General features: G+C 42.2%; 1 protein-coding gene across 2 annotated transcripts in view; it reads left to right on the top strand.

Annotated features, from left to right (window-relative positions):
* Positions 1-27,372, top strand: part of hecw1b (HECT, C2 and WW domain containing E3 ubiquitin protein ligase 1b) — a 451,931-nt gene that overhangs the window by 359,488 nt on the left and 65,071 nt on the right. For both annotated transcript variants that reach the window (XM_055656760.1, XM_055656770.1), the window contains 6 exons: positions 2,529-2,634; positions 3,447-3,543; positions 10,149-10,232; positions 12,442-12,551; positions 14,119-14,239; positions 14,931-15,044. In XM_055656760.1, coding sequence (XP_055512735.1) covers positions 2,529-2,634; positions 3,447-3,543; positions 10,149-10,232; positions 12,442-12,551; positions 14,119-14,239; positions 14,931-15,044 — 632 coding nt within the window. The remainder of the gene's footprint in view (positions 1-2,528; positions 2,635-3,446; positions 3,544-10,148; positions 10,233-12,441; positions 12,552-14,118; positions 14,240-14,930; positions 15,045-27,372) is intronic.

A 27,372-nucleotide genomic window follows, 5' to 3' on the forward strand; every position in this document is an offset into this window, starting at 1 on the left:
GAAATAATTTGTAATATTTATTACACACAATATGATATCCATTTGCTCAATTTCTGCACATAAATTAGAACATAGAATGGTAAATTATATGAACAAGCCCTTTGGCACATAATGTCAGCGTTCACATGATGCCAAGTTAAACTAATCTCTGACTGCACATGAGCCAATATCCCTCCATTCCCTGCATGAACATGTACCTAATGCTGCAATCTATAATTAAGAATGTGATATCTAGGCACTTCAAAAATGCTATCGAGCAGAGTCAACACAGACTTGGGAAATGAAAATCATATTGACTAATCTATCGTAGTTCTTTGAGGATCAATGTAGCAGAGGTAAAGCCAGTGGATTTAGGATATTTGGAATTTCAGATGTCCGTCACAAAGTCCCATATGGGAGATTGTTGCAAAAGGTTGGAACACATGGAATTGGGGGTAAGATATTAGCACGGATTGAAAGTTTGTAAACGGATAGTAAACAAAGAGTAGGAATAAACAGGTTCTTCTAAGGTTGGCAGGTTGTGATGAATGACAATGAAGATAAATTGGGGGCAGGAATTGCACGGATTAGTGCATGTGCCATAACCAGGCACGGATCTCACTATCAAAACATGGAGGGGACAGGGGGGACACAATTTTTTTTACTGGCCCCGCGCGCATGCGCACACTCACAAACACATGTGCGAGGCTTCGGAGGCTCAATCCAGCGCTAAGTGCAGCTCAACCCTAACTGTCTCGCCGGGTTAACCTACAACCTGACTGGACTGACGATACATCAGCGCTGCTTCTCCACGCTGGCCATATTTCACATAAGCCCAGGCAGATTAACCTGGCGGGACAGGCAGAGTTGAGCTGGGTTTAGTGCTGGTTCTCTGCGCTGGCTGTGGGCCTGGGGGCACAGCGCCCGTCTGACACCCGACCTCTCTGGCCACCCGTGGGGGGGGGACTCGGGTGGTGACAGGACAGCGCCGGAGACCCGGCCGGGATCGATCCTGGTTGCGGATGAGGGGCAGGTCTGTGTCACGTCACCCTCCTCCAATCACCGCACTCTATCCTCAGTCCCACCCCCCCTCCCCCCACTCCTCCATCCTCCAATGATCGTGCTGAATCATCATGTCCCGCCCCCATTGCCTGCTGACTGACGTCTCTCTCGTCCAATCGGCGCCCTCGATCAGCAGTCCCACCCCCAGTGTTTCGTGGAAAGCGGAGATAGCACCGGATTACAATCCGGATTACAAAAATATTTAAAATCCGGATTACAAAAACTTGGGGGGGGGGATGTCCCCCACCTCTCAAAACATGGGGGGGACGTGTCCTCTCTGCCTCCCCCCCCCCCCCCCCCAGGGTTTTCCGCCCCTGGCCACAACTATTCTCATCTGTGTTGATAATTTGGCGAAGGTACAAACATAAAATGTATCTGTTGATGATGCAAAATTTAAATGTGAGTGCCAGTACTAATATTAATACAAAAAAAGCTTCAAGCTGGATTTGAGGAAAGTAACTGATTAGCCAACAATATTGCAGATGGGATACGATATGGTTCCAGCTTTCTAAGGAAAAACATGGGGGGGACGTAAGAGGTGATGATGTGGAACCTGGGTGTATAGGTGGGTCACCAGAACAGGAATGCGGGTGTTACATATGAGAAAGTAGAAATGTCTATGGATCATTGATGAACCACAATTGGTGGGATGGTGGAGGTTATAGTGGGAAGACAGGAATGCAGAATTGAAATTAAAATTGGATCAGCAATGATCTTACTAATAACAAAGCTGTACTGAGAGATTATTCCTGACCACAATTTACCTTCATTGCCATTACTGCTTGTGGCCGTGAAAACAACTCTCAACTATATTTTCTTCCATTTGCAGATTCTTTGCTTCATCCAAACTGATTATGCTTCTTCATTTTCTCTATTTCCTTGATTCTGTCCTTAATTATCAGGACTATCCTTTCTCCTTCTCCATTTTGCCGACAGGTTAAGTATCCTGGAATATTTAATTGCCAACATTTGTCATTTAGAAAGACAGATTGTACTCATTTATACTTGTTTGTTCAATTAATCCACCAGTCCTGTAATGAATCCTTGTGCATTCAAAAAAGATGCTTCAATTTTATCATTTTTACCATTTCCTCCTACTGACGAATTAGAGGAACATCCTATTTTTGTAAGAGATATCTCTTTCTGACAAACTTTGGTATCATTACCCATTAATTTATTATGCCTCAATTCCTCATTTTTGCTCTTTAACTTAATACATCTCCCCTCACCAGACCCTTTCCTCTCCTCTTCTTGACTATTTAGTGAATAATTAATTTTGCATAAAGATTAGAAATATTTTCAGACAGTTTGTGTGGTGACTAGAATGTTGTCTTCTAAAATTATGTTATTTGGTTAAAACACAAATGTAGGACTTATACTTAGAGCTTGTCATTAATTTATATTAGACAGCAGTGTTCTCTGTCACAGTAGTCACTCAGTTGCAAGGTCCAGATAATGAAAAGGTATTTCATGTATTGTTGGTGCAGGCTTCAGACGTTTCACGAGTGCGGGGATCTACACTGCTAGCCAGACCTACCAACACTCTGGTGGCTGCCATTCGCAATCCGTACCATCAAGACGCAGTGCCTGTGGGTAAGAAAATGAAGACGTTTTATATCCCCATTTTTGGTATTTTAGAGCTTGGGCCTGTCCCACTTAGCTGATTTTTTCGGCGACTGATGGCACCCATCATAGTCATAGCAGGTTGCCAAAAACCAGCGGCGACCAGAAAAAGGTACGGCTCTTTGGGCGACTACTCAGATTCAGATTCCAAACAGGTGTACAGAGACAACGAAATGCATTGCATTTACTCAGGACCAAAATAGCGGAGGAAATACATGCCCCATGCTCTCCAAACTTGGTGTTATGCTAGATCACATATGTCCTTTGTGTTTTTGAGAGGTCAAAAAATCCTTGGTATTGTCTTCAGTTTAATAATAAGCGAGCCTTTCATCATCTCATGATTAAAGTGAGCGATACAGATCAAGAATGGTTCAGCTTGAACACTCAAGCTCCACAGAGTTTGTTAATCTCCTTCAAGGAAGGCCAGCACCATCTCAAGAGCACTGCAGTTAAAACAAAGAAAAATTGTCAGGCTTTGTGCCCCAGCCAGCTGTCCAAGGAGTTTTGCTGGGAATTCTAATCATGCACAGGTAGTATTTAACTACAAGATCAAATCTGGCTGTAACACCCTCCCCCTGCTGAAGAATCAACTAGCAATACTTGCTGCTCAGGCGTATACACTGTAAAATGGCCAGCAGAGCAGGATGTGTGTGGGCTATCAGTACCTGTGCCCCAACACGAGTAGGTATTCTTCATGAAATATGTTGGAGAAATAGCAAACGTATAAACAGATGTACAAAAAGTCTGGAATGCTCATTTCTCATTTTCATCCCTAATTACAGCATACAACGACAAGATTGTGGCTTTCCTCCGTCAGTCAAACATTTTTGAAATGCTTCAAGAGCGGCAGCCCAGCCTCGGCAGAAATCACACGCTCAGGTAAATGCATTTGTCATCAATAGAGTTCATGGGTTGTTTGTGTTTCGGTATGTGGAACTGACTGATGTTTATGACCAAACAACACCAGCAGTCTTGGCGTGCTCTACAAGCCCAGAGGCTGAATTCACTACATAGTGTTTAGTTTAAATTTGGTTTTTCAGATACAGCATGGAAACAGGCCCTTCAGCCCACTGAGTCCATGCTCACCAGCGAGCATTCATGCACTAGTTCTATCCGACACACTAGGAACAATTTATAGAAGCCAATTAACCTACAAACCAGTATGTCCTTGGGAGAAAACTAGAGCACCCAGAGAAAATGCACACGGCCACAGGGAGAAAGTACAAACTTCATACAGGAGCATCCGGAGTCAGGATTGAACCCGGGTCTCTGGCGCTGGAAGGCAGCAACTCTACTATTGTACCACCTCATGTGCTGCTGTGCTGCCCCATTGTGGAATTAAGGATCAAATTTTAAGCTTGTTTCCTTTCGTCATCCTTCCTTACCATAACCTCCCAGTTCTGAAGGTTATCTTTGCACACATTGCCGTATTATCTCAAGGTTGACCTCCATGTCTCACTTGTGCCACAGACATTTTGACTGTCAGGGCCTCAAAGCTGACCCTGTCCTTACTTTAGTATTAATAGTCCAATCCTTTGGATTTCTGGTACAATAAAATGCATAAGTTTATCCAACAACACTTTCCAGTGAGCGTGCATTGTTTACAATGAGTTTTTTTACTGCCCCCCCCCCCCCCCCCCCCCCCTTTCAAACTGCATTAGACTTTACACAATTGCAGGGACCTGCAGGACATTTATCCAGACTAAAAATACATCTTAGCACAATCTTGCAAGAGCGCAGAGTCTATCAGCCTCACCATATTACAACAACATTTTTTTTAATGAGAACACCTATAAGCAAAAGGTATAATAAGCAAAGAAAATGCCAATACAGCTCTTATGAAAATTCCTTATCCTTTGAATGGATATAGAAAATTTGATTTGTTACCTGTGCAAAAATATCTTTCCAGTGACTCAGAAAACTTAAGTAATAAATTCTACTGATAAGGAAGGTCACTGATTCAAAGGTTTCAAAGCTTTCAAAGCTTTCAAAGGTCCAATTAAGGTACAGTGATATGAGAATTACCACACAGCCATACGAAAAAAAAGCAAAAAGACACTCAACTACATAAAAGTTAACGTAAACATCCCCACAGCAGATTCCATCCTCACTGTGATGGAAGCAAAAAAGTCCAAACTTCTTCCTCTTTATTCTCCCGCGGTTGGAGCTGTCGAAGCCTCTGTGTCGGGGCGATCGAAGCTCCCACGTTGGGGCGATCAAAGCCGCGTCGGGGCGATCGAAGCTCCTGTGGCTTGTAGTTTCCGAAGTCAGTCTCTGACCAGAGACCGCGAGCTCTATGATGTTAAGTCCACAAGCACCACGGTTGGAGCTCCAAGGTTGATCCCTGACAAAGGGATCACGGGCTCCGTGATATTAAAGTCCCGTAGGCTCCCCGCGATGGAGCTCTCAAATGTCGCTCCAGCAAAGGCCACCAAATTTTCAATGTTAGGCCGCAGTACGAACAGAGATACCATACGGAAAAATAAAACGCATCTGTGTCGAGGTAAGAGATTAGAAAAAGTTTCCCCCAACCCCCCCACCCACCCCCACATAAAACAAGCTAAAGAACATGAAAAACATACATTTAACACACACTATTAAAACACAAAGTAGGAAAGGACAGACAGACTGTTGGCAAGGCAGCCATTGATGGTGCCAGCTAATGGACCACTTCTCTGCCAGTATTTAGTAGCCGTTGGTCTTAATTGTGCGGTTTATTAAGAAGGTTTTCAGTTAGGATTGCTGCTCCTGACTGCCATTGAATGTCAGAGCAGGCTTGTGGGAATGAATATTCCAAAACACCAAAGTTATCAATGACATAGAAGTGTATCCCAACATGGTGTGGAGAATATTAGAATAAAAAATTGTAATTAGAGGATGTTGTTTCAATTCTGAGCTCCTCCACAGTTGCTCAACCTGTTCATTAAAAAGCCATGTTGTGCAATGCTCTTGGTCAGAAATTGCTGGGCGGCTTGGTAACGTAGCGATAGAGCTACTGCCTTACAGCCCCAGAGACCCGGGTTCGATCCTGACCGGGTGCTTGTCTGTGAGGAATTTGTACATTCTCCCCGTGACCTGTGTGGCTTTACTCCGAATCTTCGGTTTCCTCCCACACTCCAAAGGCGTACAGGTTTATAGGTTAATTGGCTTGGTATAATTTTTTTTTAATTTTTTTATTTATTTATTTTTTTTTATTAGAAGTACGGTAAGTTACAATAATACACAACACATATGTCTTAATACATTTTTTGTACCACTTCATTTTTTGAGCTTTAAAAAAAAGATAGAAGTAAAGGAAGTAAGGAAAGTGCGCAAGAGTCGTGAAGGTGCAGGAGAGTGTTGAGAAAAGAAAGCCCCTTAGAAAAGAAGTAGAGAAGGAAGTAAAGAAAGAAAGTAGACCCTAGAAAAGAAGGAAAAAGAAAGGAGAAACAATCGCTCTATTATAACATTAAACTCCGCAGAAAGGGGACTACCAACCAAGTCTGTTTGTTGTTTTACCCCCCGTTGCCAGATCCTGGTACCTTTTATTTATTTATTTATTTATTTATTGGTAGTCATTTTAAACTTGCTTCTAGTGATCGATTGTCAGTACAGACTCGGTGGGCCGAAGGGCCAGTTTCTGCGCTACTTCCTAAACTAATCTGCAATAAAATGGAATAATAGCAGATTTGATCTGAATGTCTGTTTCAGTTTAGGACATTGTTACACATTGAATCTAAGTTCACTAAAGGTTGTGGAAGTAAATCAATGAATGGAAAGCAACCAGTTGGTCTGAATAAAATAATGCGTTTGAAAGGGGATGTCAGTTAAATTGGGAAAGGATGATTTATCAGTTCTTTAGAGAATAAAGCAAAGTCTATGTTTGATTTGATTTCTTTTACTCCCCAAATGCTACCCTTTTAATTCATAGACATCAGTAATATCCAACAATGTCACTGCACTGATTGTTTGCAAGCTCCACATGTTGCATTCATTTTTTAAAGAGCACTCTTGAGAAATGGGCAATTCCCATTCCTGCCATCACAGGGTCATATTCCTGCCATTTGCTCTTAGTTAGACATGTACAGATAGTCCTAAAGTCTGCTTCTGTTCATTTTTGCATAATTGCAGAAAGGTTACAGGATGGTGGGAGACCATTTAGCCCATTGAGACTGTGCTGGCTATACACAAGGGTAACTAGCAGTCCCAGTCTAAATATTGTAACTTACCCAATCCCTTTTTATATTCCACAATGGAATATTCTCGTCCTGACAAAGTGTTCGCGATTCTTACTCACTAAATAATTAGATTTCTCATCTCATTCCTTTTCTTTTAGCCTTCCACCAGTGAAAGCAGCTTCTCTCTATCTATGATATTAAATGTCTCTATTGGACTCCCACATAACCTCCAAGGAGAACAACATCATTTTTCCAATTTATCCATGCACACAAAGATCTTTCATCTATGGAAGTATTTCATTAAGCATCATTTGCACATTTTCCAAAGCCTTTACATTTGTTTGATGCTGTTCTTTGTGGTTATTTTAATTGGTCGAAGATTTTGACTGAAGAATTAATAATGCTAATTTTACCACCCACCACCATTATTTCACCTCTGCCCTTCCCTCGTTCTCCCACCTCACTTATTCAGTGAGAGCCATAGACTGTCGATCATCTTTGGCTCACAACCCCTCACCTTTTTTTTTTTTTTTTTTTTTTTTTTTTTTTAATAATTAATTCTTTTTTTTTTTTTTTCATATTTTATTTTATTAGAAGTAAGCAAGTCATATGGCACCAAAGTGCCTAATATATATTTTCATAATACATTTTATGTACAACTTCTTTTTTTTTTGTTACATTGAAAAAAGATGAGAATAAGAAAAAGAAGTTAGATAGTAAAGGATAGAAAAATGTGAAATATATAGTGTGTCAAGAAAGAAAACCAGTAAATGAAGAAAGTTGAGAGAGACAATAGTGAAAAGAAAAGGAGATCATTATTTATAGTCTTGACCAACCCTCTTCCAGTCCTAAGTTATTTTTTACATTGTGTTGCACCAAGATTCCAAAAAACCGAAACCAACTCGTTATATCTCAGCTAAGCATTACACATCGCATTTCCTCAAGATGAGCGGTGTCCAACATACTTGCAATCCACATTTTAAGCGTTGGTATTGATGTAAACCCCTCACCTAGTAAACTGACAAATTCTATTAGGCGCACAGCAGGAATGACTAAGATCTGTCGAGGGCAGATGACCTCTCTGTGTCTAAATTGCCATTTGTACCAATGTATGAGATGAGTACCATCAGCTTACCTAAGATACAAAGCAACAAACCCAACTAACCTTTATCTCAGCTAAGCACACACCAGTCAGTTGAGCCCAACAGCTGCAGAGTCTTCAGGACTGACCTCAATGATGAGTTAGGGTAGGATGGACTGAGTCATCGATCTTGGTCACTTGTGAACTATGGATGTAAAGCATATTTAAAGCATGACAAGTGATATCTATTTTTATCAAACTTTAATTTGATTAATTTCTATTACATTTGATAGCCACACCACCGGGCTTTTGGTGGAGGCAGAAACCAGAATATACAAATTATCTTTCAAGTCAAGTCAAGAGAGTTTATTGTCATGTGTCCCAGATAGGACAATGAAATTCTTGCTTGCTGCAGCACAACAGAATATAGTAAACAAAAATATAGTTCAGTTCAATATACACATAAATAAGCAGATAAAGTGCAATAGGCTGTTACAGTTCAGAGTCTGTTTGTTGGCAAGTTTAATAGCCTGATGGCAGTGGGGAAGAAGCTGTTCCTGAAGCTGGTTGTAACAGATTTCAGGCTCCTGTACCTTCTGCCCGATGGTAGCGGAGAGATGAGTGTGTGGCCAGGATGGTGTGGGTCCTTGATGATGTTGGCTGCCTTTTTGAGGCATTTAAATCTTATCATTTAAATTATAGATTTTATCATAGAGATCTTATCATTTAAATTAGAGATTTTAACACTTTGATATAATTTTACACTGAGCCAATACATTTCCTGGCCTAACAGTGGGCTCAGAAGGATGAGGCACAATCTATTTTACCAAGGCATTGGCAGGGAAAGATCTTGGTCCAATCCATGTGCTGATTAAACTTGGTTCACAGGAGGTGCTGTAGTTGGCCTCTGGACAAGAAGTGGAAAATAAAAAATTGACACTCTCCAGCAGATTTGACTAGATTGGGGTGGGGTGGGGGTGAGTAAGGTTTCTATCTGAGTATGATAAGATCCACATACTGAAGGTCAAAAACATTTCTGCCATAGAATGAGGTATTGTTAACCCTCGTTATAATGGAACTCTTTATAACAGATTTTGGTTACAGTGGACTGACCAGCTGCTCGTGCCACCCCCAGCTTGTGCTGCTGCCTCGGCTGCTTACAGTGCTGGCTGCCCGCACGGTGCCCCCATTCATGCAACTTCCAGGTCGCACCTGTCACCACCACCGCCGACTCTTACCTGCATTCCAGCCACCTGCGTGCTGCAACCTTTCCCCTCTCCCTGCCCGCCAACCAGTTAGAATAGTCAACTCACCTGGATTCTAGGCCCAGTTCCAGACCGAGAGTCTGAAGAAGGGACAACCTGAAACGTCACCTATCCATGTTCTCCAGTGATGCTGCCTGACCTGCTGAGTTACTCCAGCACCTGTGTCCTTTAACGTATTATCTAGCATCTGCATTTGTTTGATTTTAGTACCAATACAATGATAATACCTTACTCAGTTATAGCAGACAATCAGCAATAACAGGCACTATTCTCCCTGGTCCGATATACCAAGGATTTACTGTCAACCAGCACAAAAGAATGAGAAGAAACTTGAAGAATATACTACAGCAACATCTCAAACAAGAGGAGGGAACTATTTATTGATTTTGTTTAAAATTTTGTTTAAAATTTAAATACAGAAAATATTGAATATAGATCACTTGTAGCTATATTGTATCAATATTAGAAAACTCAGGTTATTTGTGCGATGAATTTACAATTCTTTTGTCAGGTTTCTTTCTCTTGTTATGCTACTCAGCAGGACTATAGAACACATGACTCTATGAACACATTATTATTGCAACTAATTGCAACCTGGTCCTTTGATAGAATATTGTCACATTAATATATTTATACATTCACTGCAATCACATAAAAATAGAAAGCTTAAGTCATTTTGCTTCTTCGGAAAACGTGAGCAATATTCGGTTTGTGCACATTTATAGATTTCTGATGAATGCTACCGAAATTCCAAAATAATCTACTTCAGAGTAATAGCCCAAAGGTTTTGAAATTTAGTTTAGATGTGCAAGATTTGTTTAGTAAAACTAGATTGCATTTAAGGAAACAAAAAAGATATACTGTTTATGAAAACCAAAGTAGCTGAATAAATCCAGGTCATATTTGCCTTCTTCGTTTTAAACCTAATGTTTTTGAGCTGCTTTAAAAAAATATCTGTATTTCTATATCTTTTGATATCAGGGAGAAAATCCATTACATTCGGACAGAGGGAACGCTTGGTCTTGAAAAGCTGTCATGTGATGCAGATTTGGTTATTTTGTTGAGGTGAAGTAATTTTATTTTAGTCTCTTTTCCCTGACCCTCCTTAATTGATCACCTTTGACACAATTCTGTGGATGTATAGTGAACAGAAGTATAATGAATATTATCTGAAAAAAATCAGCAAAATGCAAATCATGAAGCTGCTTCCTCTTACAGGTAAGAAAAAGTACAGTTACAATCAAAGCTTTGATGACTTCAGTAAATTTTGAATTCTTCACTATTGCAAACCAAACCAAAAGTGAACTAATATAGGGCTGAGTTGTCATCTGGTCAATAACGTTTGATATTGTGCCTGGGCCAAATGGCCTGTTTCCTTGCTGGACGACTCTATACTGTAGCTGTTTGCCGTGGTGAGAGAATTAAGGAAGGTTTGGGATCTGAGTTGTGGAAGCCCTGAAGCCAGATTAGAAAGGTTTAGAGGGGTGTGGAACAAATGCGGGCAAAAAATAATGGCACAATTACGCAGCTGGTAGAGCCACTGCCTCAGCGCCGGACACACGGGTTCGATTTTGACCTCAGATTTTTTTACCATCTATTGGTTGAGTTTGCACATTCTCCCTGTGCCCGCGGTGGTTTCCTCCAGGTGCTCTGATTTCCTCATATGTGTGGGTTTGTAGGTTGCTTGGCCCTCTGTAAATTGCCCGTAGAGTGTAGAGAGTGGATTAGAGTGGGGATCTATGGGATAACATAGAACATGCGAGTGGATGATCGATGATCAGCGTGGACTCGGTGGGCTGAAGTGCCCGTTTCCATTCTGTATCTCTAAACTAAAGTACAAATAAAATATTCAAAGTACTCATCCATGTTTGATTTCATGTGTTGAAGTGGCTCATTGCTAGCTTCTGTGATGGGAAAGGGTTCAGAAGAAAACCAGAGGGGATCAAACATTGCCCAAATGCTCTAATTCTCCACACCACCTTTGCTGAGGAGGAAGCAAGAGAGAAAGAGCGCAAGTGTCTAGTGTAAGAGAGCTACGTAGATACAATACATGTTTTTCATTCATTTTATTTTGTATATTCCTGGGAACACTTGATTTCTATTTATTGACCAATAATGTGAGATTTAAAATTATTATTGTGAATATCCAAATATTATGTATTAATTGCAGGTCTTAATATTGTTACACTGGTCAAGGACATGAACATCCCCTCCCACTTTAAGATAAAAGCATGATCTTATTTGAATAAATAAGGATTGCACTTGCTTCAAGCAAAAATATATATGTTTAATGGCTCCAACATCTCATGGGGATTTTTGAAAAGAGAATTGTTCAGAATACCATTGAAACCAAGAGCAACCTGTGTCAAATAGAGTCAAACACAGAAACTCAATGGTCACTGACATAAATATTCCCCTGCTTTATAGAGATGCGGTCCGTGCAGAATTTGCCGATTTGGCATAATTAATTTAATTGCCGTCTAATCTCACTGTACAATAAAGCAGAAGAAACAAATTGTCCAATCAGGAAATACTGAACTTTTAATGAATGCTGTTATTGTTACTGATGAACAATCTCACTGGCCCTGAACAGTTTCATTAGTTTGAAAATAAATTTAAATATTAAAGATTGTCAAAAATTAAAACAAGATTGGTGCTTTGCTATGGAAGTTTACTTATCATACTACATGAATCTCCCAAACATTGTTTCCATTACATATAGATGATGTTTATTGCCTGTTTTTTATTTCTTGCTATACCAGCTGTGAATATTCTTCTAATTGATTGGTTAGCTGGGAACAAAGAAGGATCTGGCATGGGGAGGGGGTGGGGAGTGCCGGTGGGGGGAGCAAAGAAGGGGTGAGTACTAGTTGTAACTTTGACGGGGCCTTTGTGGTGACTCTAGTGTTCTGTACAAAAACAAAGAATTTCACTGTACCTAGGTATGCGACAATAAAGTATCATCATCATCATAGCTTGCTTTCTGCTGGCTAGTTTAATGGACAGCACAAATTCCCATAAGAAGCAGCAAATTGCAGAGATTGGAAGCACAATGTCACAAGTTGATCAAGATCATTCCTTTGATGTTGACCATCAGGTCCAGCCTGTGTCCTTATTTGTTATACCTGAGTATGAATTTGTATGTGTGTTTTTGTAAGAGAATTGAGTTTAAAATTCTGGAAAGAAATAAGTTTTGTCAATAGCAATAGATTGCACTCTGAAACTTATTGCCAAATAAATCAAACATGGATTTACATTTTCTGTTTTCTTTTAGCCTCTTTGAAGATGAAATTATGTCCCACATTCCAGCACATGCTTTATTTCATCCAGGATACAGCTACTCACCTCGCTGCTCCCCTGGATCCTCACCACAACATTCCCCAGGTGAATTGGTTTAAAGCTTGGGTTTAGTATTGGAATTCCATTATATACACTTATATACACATCTATTGCAACCTGAAGCAAAAAAATCATCAGCTCCCAATCAAAAATGGAACTCGCATTCAAAGTGGTCATTTTCTGCAAAACGAATATAGGCGATTTAAAAGAGACGAGACAGCAGATTATCTGGAAATTCACAAGTTCACCTGGTTTCATTCACTAGATGAAACACTTATGCCGCAGTTGCAGTTATTCTGTCATTGTCAGATCTCACCTCAGAATATGATTAGAGGAGGTGAAAGATTTAGATTAGAGTTGTGATGAGCAAAAAATCATTTCTGGTAAATCCATATGTATGGATTTCTCTCAGTACAACACCCTGAAATATTCAGCTAACAGTGCACAATGATGGTTGCTGAGCAGTGACATCATATCCCTGGCCCAGCTATGTTGTCCCGTCCTCTATTGCCAGCAGGAGCTTCATTATGTTTCAGATGGGATAAAACCTATAATTAAAGTCTTAACCCTTTAAAACCTGTTACATTTCTAGAATTTCCTATTGGAGTTCTGGTTCTAAACTACATGGTTTATTTATCAATTACTTGAGATATTAGAACAAGAAAGACTAAGAACAATGTAAAGAACATATATTGGATGCAGCCTTAATGTTCCAAATTTATTTTATTCTTACGGTTAATATTTTTACAGTTTTGAGATAGGTTGAGATAAAAATCCACAATTTTGCCATTTTCTGAGAAATAAGCAAAGAAGGTAGCTTTCTCAGATATAAAATGAAACCCTGACATGAACATGGTTGGTGCAAACGTTATCTGAGCCAAAGTATTTATAACATTTTTAGTAGCTGATCTGAACCTGAAACGCATTATTGGATCCTGTCAGGCCCAGGTCAGGTGGATTGTTTCTAAAGTGTTGTTCACATTCACCCTCACAGGTTACACTGACTCGCATCAGCAAAAGAGTATTATTCAAACTTAAGAATGGCTGTGCCTGTAGGTCAGGCAGATCATGGTATTAGAAACATAGAAATTAGGTGCAGGAGTAGGCCATTCGGCCCTTCGAGCCTGCACCACCATTTAATATGATCATGGCTGATCATCCAACTCAGTATCCTGTACCTGCCTTCTCTCCATACCCCCCTGATCCCTTTAGCCACAAGGGCCACATCTAACTCTCTCTTAAATATAGCCAATGAACTGGCCTCAACAACCTTCTGTAGCAGAGAATTCCAGAGATTCACCACTCTCTGTGTGAAAAATGTTTTCCTCATCTCGGTCCTAAAAGATTTCCCCCTTATCCTTAAACTGTGACCCCTTGTTCTGGACTTCCCCAACATCAGGAACAATCTTCCTGCATCTAGCCTGTCCAACCCAGTTGTGCATCTATTGCAATCTGTCATGTATTCTGTAGCAGTGAGGTATAAACACATTGATGTTACAGAAATGAGGAAATTCTGTATTATAAAGAACTATTTTTAATTAGTCACACAATCTGGAAACTGGAAATGAATTTTGGAGACATGGAAATTTGTTTTTTACATTTTGTTTGGCAGGTATGCAGCGTGCCAGTGCAAGGGCTCCTGCACCATACAGGAGAGATTTTGAAGCTAAACTGAGAAATTTCTACAGAAAACTGGAGGCCAAAGGTTATGGGCAAGGACCAGGAAAGATTAAGTAAGGGCACCACATTTTGTTCATGATTTCTTCATGATGTTGAATCTATTTTGCAAATTCATACACCAGCAGCATGGAGCTTTGTAAATCAGAACGAAATAGAAATTTGGGTTTAATTGGGCTTCATTGAATTTATTATCGACAAAACTTTTCATGCCAGATTGCTCGGCATTCAGTACTTGACATGCACCTTCCACACAAGCTACATGACAAGAGAATGACATGGTAACTGTTCAACATGCTGAACACTCGAGTAACTATGTAAAATGCTTTAGAACTTTCAGACCGTGATAAAAAAGACATGAAGGCATATTTTATTCTTCCCTTGCAAAAATGCACCTTCTTCCAGAAAATGCTCTTTATTTGGAGCAAGGGTAAATGTTTGAGCCAATTTTATAAAAAGTCATGACAGATTCTGTTTCAATTGTTCAGCTGTGTTGTGCAGTTTCATTTTGGAAAGTGTCTCGTGAAGAGGAGGCCCATTTAAGAGATGTGTTATTCAGTGAAAAACCCGATTTAAAAATGCCCACACTTTCTCCAAGAAAAATAATTTGGGACTTTCCAAATAGAGAATACATATGTTTTCAATTGCAAAAAATGAAATTCCTTACATTAAGAATCATGCTGGCAACAGTTCTGCATATCCAGCTATTTCTACCGCTTCACTCTAGCTCTGCTCTATTCATTGCAGGTTAATTATACGGCGGGATCACTTGCTGGAAGGTACCTTCAATCAGGTTATGGCCTATTCACGCAAAGATCTCCAACGGAACAAGCTGTATGTCACCTTTGTGGGAGAGGAAGGGTATGTAGTTTCTTCATCCGTTTATCACTGATTTTGCTCAGTTTATTTGGAATGGAATAGAATGCTATTTATTGTCATTCAAACCTAGGTTTGAACAAAATTACATTTACTACAGTTTTTTACATTACAAAAAAACCCAAGACCCACACTTAACACAGTTTACATAAACATCCATCACAGTGAGTCTTCAACACCTCCTCACTGTGATGAAAGGCAAAGTCTTATCTCTTCCCTTTGTTCTTCACCTGCGGTCCAATGGTCCAACTGCAGCGTCAAGGCGAACTGGGGCTCCGATGTTAAAGCCCCCGGCGGACGATGGTAAGTCCTGTGGCCATTTAGCCACGCCGGGTGATGTTAGGCCCCGGTTCCATATCCTTTAAACCCCGCGGTTCAAGCAGACCAACCAGCGGTCCAGCAGCCCAACTGCAGCATCTGGGCGAACTGGGGCTCCGATGTTAGAGTCCCCAGCGGACGATGTTAAGTCCCGTGGCCGCTAACCAGCACCAGGCGATGTTAGGCCTCACTCCGTGTCCTTTAAACCCCGCGATTCCAGCGGGAGAAGTTGCCGTTACGGGAGCTCCGAAAAGCCGTCTCCCACCAGGGACCTGGAGCTCCGGATGTTCCCGTCCACTGGACCTGCAGCCGGAGCTTCCGAAGCTCCAAAGTCGGGTCGCAGCCGCACGCCACCACAGCTCTCCCCGCTCCGAAGACATAGAAACATAGAAACATAGAAAGTAGGAGCGAGAGTAGACCACCAGGTCCGTCGAGCCCGCACCGCCATTCGCTCATGGCTGAACACTAAACAGACACACTTACCCACAAACAGTAGACACAAGACACAGAACACAAGACACTACCCTCCCCTTTATACCGCTATCACCCCTCTCCACCCCAAGAACCTCGTGATCTCCTGGGGGAGGCAAAAAAACCGGATAAAAACCCAGGTCCAATTCGGGAAAAAAAATCCGGGAAATTCCTCTCCGACCCCAATCCAGGCGATCGACACTTGTCCAGGAGATCACTCAGGTCTTACTATACTAACCATACCTAGGTCCATATCCCTGCCCTCTCCCCGTATCCCCTTATCCCCTTGGCAGCTAAAAAACCATCTATTTTAGTCTTAAATATATTTAAAGTTTCTGCTTCCACTGCTCCCTGGGGCAGTGAATTCCATAAATTAACCACCCTCTGGGTGAAGAAGTTCTTCCTCATCTCAGTTTTAAAAGAGCCCCCCCTTATTCTGCAACTATGTCCCCTAGTTCTAGTTTCCCCGATCATTGGGAACATCCTCAGTGCATCCACCCGATCAAGGCCCCTCACGATCTTATATGTTTCAATGAGATCGCCTCTCATTCTTCTAAACTCCAAAGAGTAGAGTTCCAGCCTACTTAACCTTTCCTCATATGTCAATCCCCTCATTGCAGGAATTAATCTTGTAAACCTTCGCTGCACTGCCTCCAGGGCTAGTACATCCTTTCTTAAGTATGGACCCCAGAACTGTACACAGTATTCCAAATGTGGTCTCACTAATACTGTGTACAGCTGCAGCAAGACCTCCGTGTTTTTATACTCAATCCCCCTAGCAATAAAGGCCAAAACTCCATTGGCCTTCCTGATTGCTTGCTGCACCTGCATACTAACTTTCAGTGATTCATGTACTAATACCCCTAGATCCCTTTGCGTTGTATTACAACGCAGCTCCTCCTCATTTAGAAAATAACTTGCCCTTTCATTTTTTCTCCCAAAGTGAATGACTTCACATTTATTGGTATTAAATTTCATCTGCCAAGTTGTTGCCCACTCACCTAGCTTATCTATATCCTTTTGCAGACTCTTCCTATCCTCCTCATCCCCTACTTTTCCTCCCATTTTTGTATCGTCCGCAAATTTTGATATATTACACTTGGTTCCCTCCTCCAAATCATTTATATAAATTGTGAACAACTGGGGTCCCAGCACCGACCCTTGCGGAACCCCGCTAGTTACCGGTTGCCATCCCGAGTATGAACCATTTATCCCCACTCTCTGCTTCCTATTTGTTAGCCAATCCTCTACCCATGCTAATATATTACCCCCAATCCCATAATTTTTTATTTTTAGCAATAGTCTCTTATGTGGCACCTTGTCAAAAGCCTTTTGGAAGTCCAAGTATACCACATCCATCGGTTCCCCTTTATCCACCCGGGTTGTTACTTCCTCAAAGAATTCGAGCAGATTCGTTAAACAGGACTTCCCCTTCACAAAACCATGCTGGTTCTGTCCGATGAAGTCATGTTTATCCAAGTGCCCCGTTAGTGTTTCTTTAATAATTGTCTCTAACATTTTACCCACCACCGATGTTAGACTAACCGGTCTATAGTTACCCGCCTTCTGTTTACTTCCTTTTTTAAATATAGGTGTTACATTGGCCATTTTCCAATCCACTGGGACCGTTCCTGCCTCCAGGGAGTTTTGGAAAATTATCACCAATGCATCCACAATCCCCACCGCTATCTCCCTCAAGACCCTTGGATGTAATCCATCAGGCCCAGGGGATTTATCCTCCTTCAGTCTCATTAATTTCCCTAATACCACCTCCTTGGTGATCTTAATAGTATTTAGCTCCTCCATTCCTACCGCCCCCTGTTTATCCAGCGTTGGAATATTTTTTGTGTCTTCTATGGTGAAGACTGATACAAAATACTCGTTTAATGCCTTTGCCATTTCCATGTTCCCCACCAACAACTCTCCAGTCTCACCCTCCAATGGACCAACGTTCACCTTAGCCACCCTTTTTCTTTTTATATAGCTATAAAAACTCTTACTATTAGTTTTTATGTTGTTCGCTAAATTCCTTTCATAGTCTATTTTCCCCGTCTTAATTAATCTCTTAGTTATTTTTTGCTGACCTTTAAATGCTTCCCAATCCTCTACCCTCCCACTATCTCTGGCTACCTTATATGCCCTTGCCTTCAGCCGAATACTATCCTTTATAGTTTTACTGAGCCATGGCTGACTGTTCTTACCCTTACCCCTTTTTTTCTTCATAGGAATAAATTTTTCTTGAAGGTTATACAGTATACCCTTAAACGTACACCACTGCTCATGTACCGTCTTATTCTTGAGTCTGCTATCCCAGTCAACTTTGATCAGCTCAGTCCTCATACCTTCATATTCCCCCTTATTTAGACTAAGCACCCTAGCCTGAGTTTCAACCTGCTCCCCTTCTATTTGAATATGGAATTCGACCATATTGTGGTCACTTGTTCCCAACGAGTCCCTAACTATGACATTTTTAATTAATCCTGCTTCATTACACAGGACCAGATCCAAGATTGCCTCCCCCCTTGTCGGTTCTGTGACATACTGTTCTAGGAACCCGTCTCTAATACATTCTATAAACTCTTCCTCTAGTCTACCCTGCCCAGTTTGGTTTGCCCAATTAATATGAAAATTGAAGTCCCCCATGATTACAGCAGTTCCCTTTTTACATGCGTCAACTATTTGCAGATTTATGTTCTGACTAACAGCGTCACAGCTATTTGGAGGTCTATAAATTACACCCACTAGTGTTTTTTTCCCCTTATTATTCTCTATCTGTACCCAAGCTGTTTCACTATCCTGATCCTTCAACGCAATATCCTTCCTCTCTATTGCCGTTATTCCCTCCCTTATTAAAAGGGCCACCCCTCCTCCCTTTCTTTCCTGTCTATCTTTCCTAATTGTCGAGTACCCCTCTATATTTAACTCCCAGTCCTGATCCCCTTGCAGCCATGTCTCCGTAATGGCCACGATATCATAACTATATATACTTAATTGCACCGTTAATTCATTTATCTTATTACGAATACTCCGTGCATTGAGATAAAGCACTTTCAGATTATTTTTACTACCCTTCCTTTCCGGTTTTGCCCCTTTTACATCTAAAGCTTTATCTTCACACATTCTGTCTCCTGTCACATTTTGACTTTCCGCTTCCCCACTGATACCCTGCTCTATTTCCTCTACCCCTGCCGTTATTACCCCCCTTGATACCTCCCCCCCGCTACTTAGTTTAAAGACCTCTCTACTGCCCTAGTTATATGATTTGCCAGGACCCCAGTCCCAGCCTCGTTCAGGTGAAGTCCGTCCTTGCAGAACAGATCCCCCCTGTCCCAGTACTGGTGCCAGTGGCCCAAGAAACCAAACCCATTATTCCCACACCAGTCTTTGAGCCACGCATTTAGCTTTTTAATTTTACGTACCCTCGCCGATTTGGCCCGTGGCTCAGGTAGCAATCCGGAGATCAGTACCCTCGAGGTTCTGCTTTTTAATTTATTCCCTAACTGCTCAAACTCCTTCAGCAGATCCTCCTTCCTCGTCCTTCCTATGTCATTGGTCCCCACATGGACCACGACCACTGGATCCTCCCCCTCCCTCTGCAAATTTCTCTCCAGCATCGCAGAGATATCCTTAACCCTAGCACCGGGTAGGCAACACAGCCTTCGGGACATGTTCTGCTGGCCGCAGAGAACCTTATCTACCCCCCCCAAATAATACTATCCCCTATCACTACGGCATTTCTTCTAACTCCCCCCTCTTGAATGGCCTCCTGATCCACGGTGCTGCAGCCAGGTTGCTCATCCCTCCCACAGCCCCTGATCCCGTCCTTACATTGAGTAAGAGCCTCGGTCATGCTCGTCAGGGACAAGGGCTGTGGCTCCTGCCGCATCTCCTCCTGGTTCCCCCTACCTGCCTCGCTTATGGCCACACCTTCCTTTCCTTGCTCACTGCCTACTGAATTAGTTAAACTGGTCGGTGTGACCATCCCCTGGCACAAAACATCCAGGTAATACTCCCCCTCCCTGATGTACCGCAGCGTATGAAGTTGGGTCTCCAGCTCATCAATGCGGAGCTGGAGTTCCTCTAGCCTCAAACACTTACTGCAGCTGTAGGGATTTTCTACATCAATGGTGTCGACAAATTCCCACATCTCGCAGTATTGGCACATCTCCTGACCGCCCATCTTATATAAGTAATTAACTGGTCCGATTTAAGAATCCCCTACTGTATTGATACACCCCTTATTTATATAATCCTACCTCCTATAAATGGGAAAGTACTCACCCCAGCCGTAAATTACCTACTGGTTTGGCTGTCTAGTGGTAATTCCGTCCGCTCTTCCTGTCTGGTCCACTGCTCCCTTGCAGTGCGTGGCAAACCTCTTTGCCTCTGTTAGTCTCTCGAGCCGCGGCTCCGTCCGTCCGTGTGCTCCGTCCGTCCGTCCGTGTGCTCCGTCCAATCAGTGGTATCTCTTGCTAATCTGTTGCTGCTGTTGTTCCTCCCAAATCTACAGCAGTACTGACGGCCAGCTCCGCGATGTCAGGTCTGCAGCTCCGCAGAGACGGACGACTGTAGTTCAGTATAATTGACGAATAGCCAAATAATATGATTTCCTATTCTAAAAACAGTATTCAAGAATTTATGTACTTCAGAAATCCATTCCATAGAATATAAATCCCAGGCAAATCCACAGGCATGCTGTATCAATCTTTGATATTTTCCTAAATCAGCATATGTTTACCAGTTTTCTCTTCACACAATCAGAAGTTACCTCAGCCAGCCTTGTTTAATAAAATCTGATTCCAGGAGACTGGTTTCGATCTTTCCTAACCTCTTTGCATCATGCTCTTTTACTGGAGCCTTGGGGCGAAATGTCATTGGAATTGTCCCAGGAACTTTAACTCAGCAGGGAAGTGAGTAGTTGAGCTCACAGGGAGCTGTTGATGGCAGGATTGACATGGGGGAGACACTATCCGATTTGCTCTATAAAGAATGTGACCTTTGTCCACCCTTTACATAGAGAGGTGGAATGAGGGGACACTATTCTGAGATTTCTAAATGTATTGGAAGCTGGAATATTTCTAAATGCTACATATTGAATATGTTCATATATATGAAATGTCATCTGACCAGCAGCAGGTCCAATGGTGGTTTGCAATGAAGTAAATTGATTGTCAAAGAAAAAGCATTGTTTTTAACAACAGGGAAGCAGCACAGCTGATAGAGCTGCTGCCTCATAGCACCAGAGACCCGAGTTTGATCCTGTCCTCAGGTACTGTCTGTGTGCATATTCTCCCTATGACTGCGTGGGTTTCCCTCAGGTGCACCGGTTTCCACCCACATCGCCAAGACATGCAGATTTGTAGGTTAATTGGCCTCTATAAATTGCTCCTAATATATAGGGAGTGGATGAGTAGGTGGGATAACATCGAACTAGTGGGAACAAGTAATCAATGGTCGGCGTGGACTCTGGTCATGGCACATTTTTAATGCTGTTGCCCTGAGATTGCAGTGCACCCTAATGTGGTGGATCAGTGCAGCAACTGTCATTATCCTTCTGCAGAAATATTAACTGTGCCAAAGACATAAGGCCTTGAGTACAACTGATCAGCCCAGACTTAATTTCAGCATTTAAAATATGCCATCTGGCAATACTTTCAAGGGCCCAGATTGGGGTTTGTTTGTCATTTGTCATAGCCTGAAAGCTTGACCATCCCTTTGTCTCTATAATTGCTGCTTGAGTTTCTCCAGCAGTTTGTTTTAGATGGAATGTAAATGTTCCTCTTGTAGTCCTAGAGTTGTATTACATAGAAACAGCCCCGACAGCCATCCTGTCTGTGATGACCATCAACTAACCATCTATTTACTGGCCCTTAGCTTTTATGCCTGTGTCATGCATATGCTGAACTAGATACTTATTGATTGTTGTGAGTCTCTGCCTCCTACGCCTTCCTAGGCAGTGCATTCCAACTCCAAGCACCCTTTGCGTGAAAACTTTCTTATATCACCTCGAATTCTTACCTTAAACCTATTCCCTCAGCTTATAGGCACTTCTGCACTCAAACTATGCATTTCATAATTTTATACACCTCTTTTAAATTCCCCCTTTACCTTCCCCTCTTCCCCCTTTACCTTCCCCTCTTCAAGAAAAACAAATTCAGCCTATCGAGATTCTACTTGCAACTCAGCCTATCGAGATTTTCCTTACAACTGACACATTCCATCTCAGGCAACATCTCTTCTGTGTCCCTCCAGAGTAATCAAAGCTTTTCTAACATATGACAGCTTTATATTTAGATTTTTGGTTTAGAGATACAGCACGGAAACAGGCCCCTTGACCCACCGAGTTACCCCGAACAGCAATCCCTGCACTTTAACACTACCCTAGGGACAATTTACATTTACACTGAGCCAATTAACCTACAAACCTGTATGTCTTTGAAGTGTGGGAGGAAACCGGAGATCTCTGAGAAAATCCATGCGGTCACGGGGAGACCATACAAACTCCATACAGGCAGCACCCGTAGTAGGGATCGAACCTATGTCCCTGGCGCTGAAAGCGCTGTAAGGCAGCAACTCTACCGTGTTGCTGCGTCATCGTGCCACCCATGCAATGTGCATAATATATCCAAATCTGGCCTCACCAATGTCTTATAAAGTTGGACCATAATTTCCTTGTTCCAGTATTGCATGCACTGCCACATAAAGGTTAGTATTCGGCTGGCCTTCCTTACCAACCTACCTACCGTGCTGCTATCTTGAGGAATCTTTGTTTCTCGTTAATTCCTGGGCCCCTAACATTCATTATATACCCTTATACCTTATTCATTATCCTACCCTTATTTGACCTCCCAAAATGCATCACTTTGCACTTTCACAATATTGTTTCTCAATGCAAATTAAGAAGTGAATCTCTTTAGGAATAATAAAGAGATGCATTATGTTACAACATATGTAAAATATAATTGTTTAATAAACTAATATCACTGGGAAACATTCCAACTGGGAAAAATTGCAGAGCCTTGCCAAAAAGATAAGGAGTGGCATTAGAATGAACGATAGTGACATTAAAATTGAAAGTGTCCGAATTCATTGGAGACAAACTCTGCTGAAATTTGATTTTGACAACAGGCCAGCATTTTCAAAACAATAGGCTAATGTGGAGCCTTCGTGGGAAAATAAATGCTACAAATTTAGTCTGGGTAGATAGCAAGCTGAGCTAGAGAGAGTACAACACAAAGATTGTTGAAAGGTAAAATTTAGCCTCATTCTGGCAAGTTTACGAAAAGTGAATTTCAAACCTTGGGAATGCCATAAGCAGCAGCCAAAGTTAATTACTTTTCCAGAGGAAGGGGGTGCCAAACTGCAAGTCCTCTTATGGGTACATTGGCAAATCCTACAGACAAATCATTTACAATGAAGAGAGACCGGGTACTTGGACGATCAGTTGATCAAATTGAATCAACATGGACTTTTGATGATAAGGTCATAAGGAATAGGAGTAGAATTAGGCCATTCAATCATGGCTGATCTATCTCCTGCCTTCTATCCATAACCTCCAAAACCTGTACTAATCAAGAATCTATCCATCTCTTCCTTTAAATTATCCACTGACTTGGCCTCTACAGCCTTCTGTGGCAAAGAATTCCACATATTCACCACCCTCTGACTAAATGCATTTCTCATCTCCTTCCTAAAAGAACGTTCTTTAATTCTGAGGCTATGACCTCTAGTTCTAGACTCTCCCACTAGTGGAAACACCCTCTCCACATCCACTCTATCCAAGCCTTTCACTATTCTGTATTTTTCAATGAGATCCCCCTCATTCTTCTAAATTACAAGCCCAGTGCTGACAAACGCTCATCATAGGTTAACCTACTCATTCCTGGGATTATTCTTGTAAACCTCACCTGGACCCTCTCCAGAGCCAGCACATCCTTCCTCACATATGGCACCCAAAATTGCTTTAGAAGGTGTTTGCAAACAAAATGCTGAAAATGAAATAAATCTTCAGAAATATATGATGGGTCATATATGACAAATCAAGTTGAATTGCAAAGAAGGTGACTAGCATGTGTCAAAAATATTGCCTGTGTTCTAATTCCACATATGATTATGGAGGTAACCTTGTGTAATGGACAGGTAATCAAATGGGAGTTGTTTGATGTAAAGAGTAATGATGCCTCATTTCTCCTGATTGACCTGATTACCATGTTGTTCCCAAGAAATCTAGACCAGTCCTTAGCTTTTAATCAAATGTGTGAAGAGTTAAAGGCAAAGGGAGAAGTAGCAAAGTGTTTTTGAGGAACAAAATGGTGCAGAAAGAGCTTGGCTAATACAGTTTACAATAGAGAAATATGTGGTGATCCATACCAGACCCAAGGGTGGCATATCAGAATAGAGTTTTGTGGTTCTCCTTACCAAGTTGCATTAGATTTGAGACTAGAATCTAGAAATAGATTTTTGTTTGGTAACGGTGTTATAAAACACAAGAAATGGCAGGTTTAAAAAGTTGGATTGCAAATAATCTCACTGAACAGTGGAATGAACTTCATAGGTAGGTGGGTACTAAAGAATCTTCTCTTGTTCCTGCATCCCTAATATTGCTATTAATAGAGAGAGTCTCAAAGCCAAGCAGTGCTTTGGTTGTTCTTGTGTATGTAGGTCATTGGAACCTAGTGCATAGGTGTAGAAACTAATAAATAAACAACGTGGAAACTTAGCTTCCAAATAAATGAATTGGAATTCCAAAATGAGGAGAACGTACATTGTTTGGGAAAACACCATCTAGAAAGGGACATTCAGTTTGCGAACTATTGATAAAAAAGAGTTGTCCATACGGCCAAAACATTCTGGGATTTCATATGAAGAGCTGCCATGCAGACATCATGTGGAACTGTGAGAGAGGAGATAAACTTGACATTGGAGGATGGAGCAACTGAATCACCTAATTTTACTTCGGAGTCACGTGAGTGACTTCGTGAAGAAGCCCGCTCAGGGCGCAGGTGCGGCATTACGCCAGCAAGTGCAACAGCGGCGGCAGCTGGAGTCAGGCTCTCCAGCTGCACTTTAAAAGCGCACCATCAGGTAAGTGAACGGTGCGTTGGGAACGGAGCGAGTTTGGTGTTGGTTCTTTTGGAAGAAACATGTCCCAACGTAGAAAACTCGCTAGTAGACCTGCCCAAGCTTTAACTCCACCAGAGGAGTCAATTCCAGCGGGGCAGCAACTGGCGGTACTACCGCTTGAACAGCGGTTTGAAATTCCTCAAACCGAGCCGGTCCCAGTCACGTCAGAGCCTACACGGCGGGCTGGGAAAGCCACCCGGAAGACAAACCGGCCGGTCGATTCCGACTCGTCGGAGGGGGAAATGTCCACCCCAAAGCGGGGGAGAGACAGCCGCCTAAGCTGCATCCAGCAGCTATTGGAGGGGATGGTCTACCGAGAGCAGCAGCGCTCTCGGTCAGACAGGACAGGCGCCCCCTCCATGGTGCTGAGTCCGGCACCTCCCTTTGCGACCTCGGACCAGGAATGGGAGGTTAGCATCGGTGACCAGGGGCAGGCTGGTCTGAGTATGGGGCAGGCGGAAGGAGCCGAAAGAGAGCAGGGTGTGCAGGAAGAGCTGCTGGGGGTCGTAAGCCGATTCGTCGCTACCCCACGGGTTGGAGCACCACTGGAGCCAAGGATGGCTGCCAGCATAAACCATCTCTCCAACAAACCACTGCAGGAGAAGGTGCTCGCCCAAGTGCTTGAGGAGCACACAGCCCCGGATAATTGTGAGGCTCTCAAGGTCAAGAGCCTCAATCCTCAAATATGGGGCAACGTGGGGGGACCGATTCGGACACAGGAGGTCAAACTCCAGCGCATACTTCGCCTCCTCACGGCGGCTATAACAGCCTATGCGCGGGGTGTCGAGACCGTAGATATGACATCTCACCAACAGGATGTCCTGGCACTCATGTGCACGACACAATATGAGCTGAATAACCTGAGAAGAGACAACATCAGGCCGGCCCTCAATCCTAAATTTGCAGGATTATGCAAAACTCCATCAGTAGAGACCGACTCATTTTTATTTGGGAAGGACTTGAACAAACAGCTCAAAGAGATGGAGGAGGCGTCTAAGACCTTTAGCCTCATGAGGGCACCACCGGCAGCGAACATACCAAAGCTCTTCATTCCACCCAGGCGGCAGCACACCACTGTATCTACCAGTCGGCGGCCCGAATATGCCACTGGTCAAAGCTTGGGGCCGCACTATCCCCAGAAACCTTTTTTAGGTCAGGGCCTGCAGCGGACCCCCTGGAAAATGCGCCTCCCCCCAACATCGCCAGCATGTCGACAGGGAAGAACACTCAAAAAGAAAAAACCACAACCCCGCCAATAACCATGGAGGTAGGTGGATCTGGTTCCTACCCGCATATCGAGAATAAGGGTGACTTACTAACAGGGGGAAGGTTACACTTGTTCAAAGAAGCATGGGGAAGGATCACAGATGATAAATATATACTTAATAGTATTCGAGGGTATAAAATAGAATTTATCTCAAATATACCGCCAGTTCAACATATGCCCGAGAGGGCATTTGTACTCTCCAACAAGGAACAACAGGAGGGACAAGCTGAACTGGTGAGGCTTATAAACAAAGGGGTCATAGAAAAAACTACTCATGAGCCCTTGGAATTTGTTTCCAACATATTTACTAAAAGTAAAAAGGATGGTGGATGTCGCATCATCATTGACTTAACATCCCTGAATGTATTTGTTAAGTATATACATTTCAAAATGGAAACATTTGTGACTGCTAGACAACTGATTTCCAAAGGATACTATATGGCCAGCATCGATCTCAAAGATGCTTACTATCTAGTACCTATACATAAGGATTATAGCAGATATCTTAAATTTATCTGGATGGGGGAGCTTTGGCAGTATAAAGCACTGCCTAATGGGCTTACTTCAGCTCCAAGACTATTCACAAAAATATTAAAACCAGCCATGGCAACGTTAAGAAAACGAAACCATATAGTCATGGCATATTTGGACGACATCCTCATAGTTGGGAAAACTATGGAATTGGCTGTAGCAGCAGTATCAGCTACTAAACAGCTCCTAGAGACTCTAGGCTTTGTCTTACATCCAGATAAATCCAAGTTAAATCCATCCACAATTATGGACTATCTGGGTTTCACAATTAACTCAGTCCAAATGACTATTACCCTGCCAAGGGAAAAGATGATTGCATTGATACAATCATGTAATAACTTAAAGATAAAGGAAAGACCAACTATTCGACAAGTGGCAGCAGTAATTGGCAAAATGGTAGCAGCATTCCCAGCTATCCAATTTGGACCTTTGCACTATCAAAATTTGCAAAGAGCAAAGATAAAGGCACTAAAACAGCACAAAGGTCATTATGACCGGGTCATGACGATACCCCCTGAAGCGATATCAGAGCTACAGTGGTGGATACAAAATATTTGGCACAGTTATAGTCCTATTGTTATTACTAATGCTACTTTAGTACTC

This window comes from Leucoraja erinacea, chromosome 2 (genome assembly GCF_028641065.1).
Source record: "Leucoraja erinacea ecotype New England chromosome 2, Leri_hhj_1, whole genome shotgun sequence".
Taxonomy (NCBI): domain Eukaryota; kingdom Metazoa; phylum Chordata; class Chondrichthyes; order Rajiformes; family Rajidae; genus Leucoraja; species Leucoraja erinaceus.